The sequence below is a fragment of the Cynoglossus semilaevis genome, chromosome 19 (assembly GCF_000523025.1).
Source record: "Cynoglossus semilaevis isolate Cse_v1.0 chromosome 19, Cse_v1.0, whole genome shotgun sequence".
In the NCBI taxonomy this organism is placed as follows: Eukaryota; Metazoa; Chordata; class Actinopteri; order Pleuronectiformes; family Cynoglossidae; genus Cynoglossus; species Cynoglossus semilaevis.
In genome coordinates, this window is record NC_024325.1 from 3,721,916 (window position 1) to 3,724,366 (window position 2,451).

General features: G+C 39.7%; 1 protein-coding gene and 1 long non-coding RNA gene across 2 annotated transcripts in view; one reads left to right on the top strand and one right to left on the bottom strand.

Moving 5' to 3' along the window:
- LOC107990088 (uncharacterized) overlaps positions 1-720 on the top strand; it is an 8,649-nt gene extending 7,929 nt beyond the window's left edge. Inside the window, exon 2 of the long non-coding RNA XR_001761660.2 lies at positions 383-720. This is a non-coding gene — a long non-coding RNA (uncharacterized LOC107990088). The remainder of the gene's footprint in view (positions 1-382) is intronic.
- A 456-nt stretch (positions 721-1,176) lies between these two features.
- akap10 (A kinase (PRKA) anchor protein 10) overlaps positions 1,177-2,451 on the bottom strand; it is a 13,036-nt gene continuing 11,761 nt past the window's right edge. The window contains exons 10-12 of the mRNA XM_025065834.1: positions 2,024-2,106; positions 1,761-1,813; positions 1,177-1,618 (exon numbers count right to left, since the gene is read on the bottom strand). Coding sequence (XP_024921602.1) covers positions 1,520-1,618; positions 1,761-1,813; positions 2,024-2,106 — 235 coding nt within the window. The 3' untranslated portion in view covers positions 1,177-1,519. The remainder of the gene's footprint in view (positions 1,619-1,760; positions 1,814-2,023; positions 2,107-2,451) is intronic.

The following is a 2,451-nucleotide window of genomic DNA, read 5'->3' on the forward strand; positions in this document are numbered from 1 at the left end:
AAAAAAAAAAAAAAAAAAAAAAAGTTGTTAATAAGAATTAGGTCCAAACTGTCAAATCACAGAGCCATTTACATCTTTTAGGTCCAGGGAGGATTTGACTATTTATAAGCACTTGAAAGAGCAAAGGTGTCAATATTAGCTACTCTGTGAGTAGCAAGTACTTCAGGACAGAGATTGTGAAGTACATTCCTTCATTAAGCTGCAGTGTTAGCTTCTGTCCTGCCTACTGTAGCTTTATCAGCAAAAGGGAGCAGCAGAGGAAACCACTGCGTGCAGTTTGAGGAGACGTGATTAAAAAGACATACAACACTTCGAGCTGAGGCTGAACTAGGTATGTCTTTCGAGAGACATTGATCTAAAAACATTGGAATGCTTTTTAAAGGTGTGTGCAGGTGTGATGTGGTGGCGGGGCGGAGTGGGGCGGAGGGGGGCGGGGGGTAATTCAGTCTTTGTTTTGTCCTCCGAAGGTCCAAGATGAGACATTGTACAGTAGTCCAGCAGCAGCTCAGTCACAGTCCTGACTGAGAGGCTGCTTCTTAGTGCCAGTATTCTTCCACCGTCCAGATTAATGTTTTCACCCTCAGGAAGGATTTCCTTCAGTCTAACACTTCATCCACCACTGTACGACTACCATCATAGTGTTAGGGAGGTGTAGGTGAAGTTTTCACCCAAGCTCAGACGCGACATGTGCGCGGAGAGACGTGGGGATCATTGAAGAGATTTTTTTTTTTTTTTGTAAAAAAGAAAAAAAAAAAAAAAGCCTTGTTTGTTCTCAGGTGATGCAGGTCAAACCCTGGGCACAATTTATCACCACTCTGGTCAGAGTTTTCCAGAAGGAGTGATGGTTCTTTGGATCCTCAGTGGGGTCATAGCTTTAGAATGAAAAACACTTGTAAAGATACTGTAGACGGAGTAAAGAAATACACATAGTTGCCAACAAAGTGAAGTTTTTGTCTTGGTGATTGTACCATCATTGACGTCACCTCTAACCAGACTCCCTTTATATATACACATTATATATATATATACATATATATATACACACAGAGTACATATATATTATATATATACACAGTACATATATACATATATATAAATATATATACACATATATACACATATACACATATATATATACATACATATATATATATATAAATGTGTAGAAAGGGCCATATTCACACATTTAACATATAATTGATATAGAGTAATATACGGTATATATTTAACATTTTCAATGTAAGTTGACACTTTAGCCTCGTCCTTAAATGTTTTGAGAAATGGTTAGTTAGTTACCGGAGAAAACTATAGATCAGAGCGAGTTCATTTTTAGCGGTTTATTTGTGGTACCGATAAAGAATATTGTGATAAAAATGAAAATGTATTTCACTCGACTTCATTCCTCTTTGGTGGTGAACTTGTCTATTACTTAAACCTTAAGTTCCATTCAATAGTACTGTTGGATCCATTCATTTTTAACACATTACCAAACAGTGGTAAAAGCACAGAAAGTGAGTTATCATACCTTAGTTGATTTACCGGGGCTGTCGTGATTTGACTGGTTGATGACGTCGTTGACGATCATCTTGGCAATCTGCCAGGCCATCTCTTCTTGAGCCTGCGGTCGCATCACGGTCAATACGTAACCCAGCACAGACTTCGCGTTCATTACAAACAATCATGATAGAGTGTGACGCACCAGAGTGTCGTCACCAACGGGTTTAAGAATGAGTGATTATCTGACATTGTGTTTTTCTCACCTCATCAGAATTGCCTTGAACCCATTTCTTCATTGCTTGGGAAAACATGGAGCCTAAAAAAAAAAACAACAAAGATGTGTTCAAAAGTGACAAAGTTGAAACTCTGGTCATATAGTTTTTTCAGAAGAGTGACTTTTTAAAACGTATTATTAATTGACAGACCAGCTCTAATCCGGCTACATGAAAATGGGAGTGAGGCCAAAGTCAATAAAAGAAAACGGAGACAGAGGCGGGCGGCCAAAATTTTCCAAGGGGACTCTTGCCTTTAGATTTCTTCACGTCTGGCTCAGGCTCCGCCTCTCTGATGAACTGCCCCAGCTCGTTCACCTTTCCAAACGTCATCCTTCTAAAGAGACAAAGCAGGAGAGGAGAGTGAAGGCAGGAAACTGAGAGGAAAAAAAAAAAAGGGACAGAGCTGAGCTTCAGGCACAAACGGGTGACTGTGGTCAAACAATACCGACGAGGTTTATCTGTTCAACAAACTGTCATCTCTGGGGAGGGACGACAAAAGAAGGCCACAGCTTTGTTTGACAACATGGTGGTTTCATTTTCTCCTTTTTCTTTTCATTAGCAAGTAAAGGGGATATTTTTTGGTAACGTATATGTTTCGCAGTGGGAAATCAAAATCAGTAAGCGGCATTAAACCGCCCCCCCGAGCGTGCAGACAGATGAGCCGATAAAAATTAAGAGA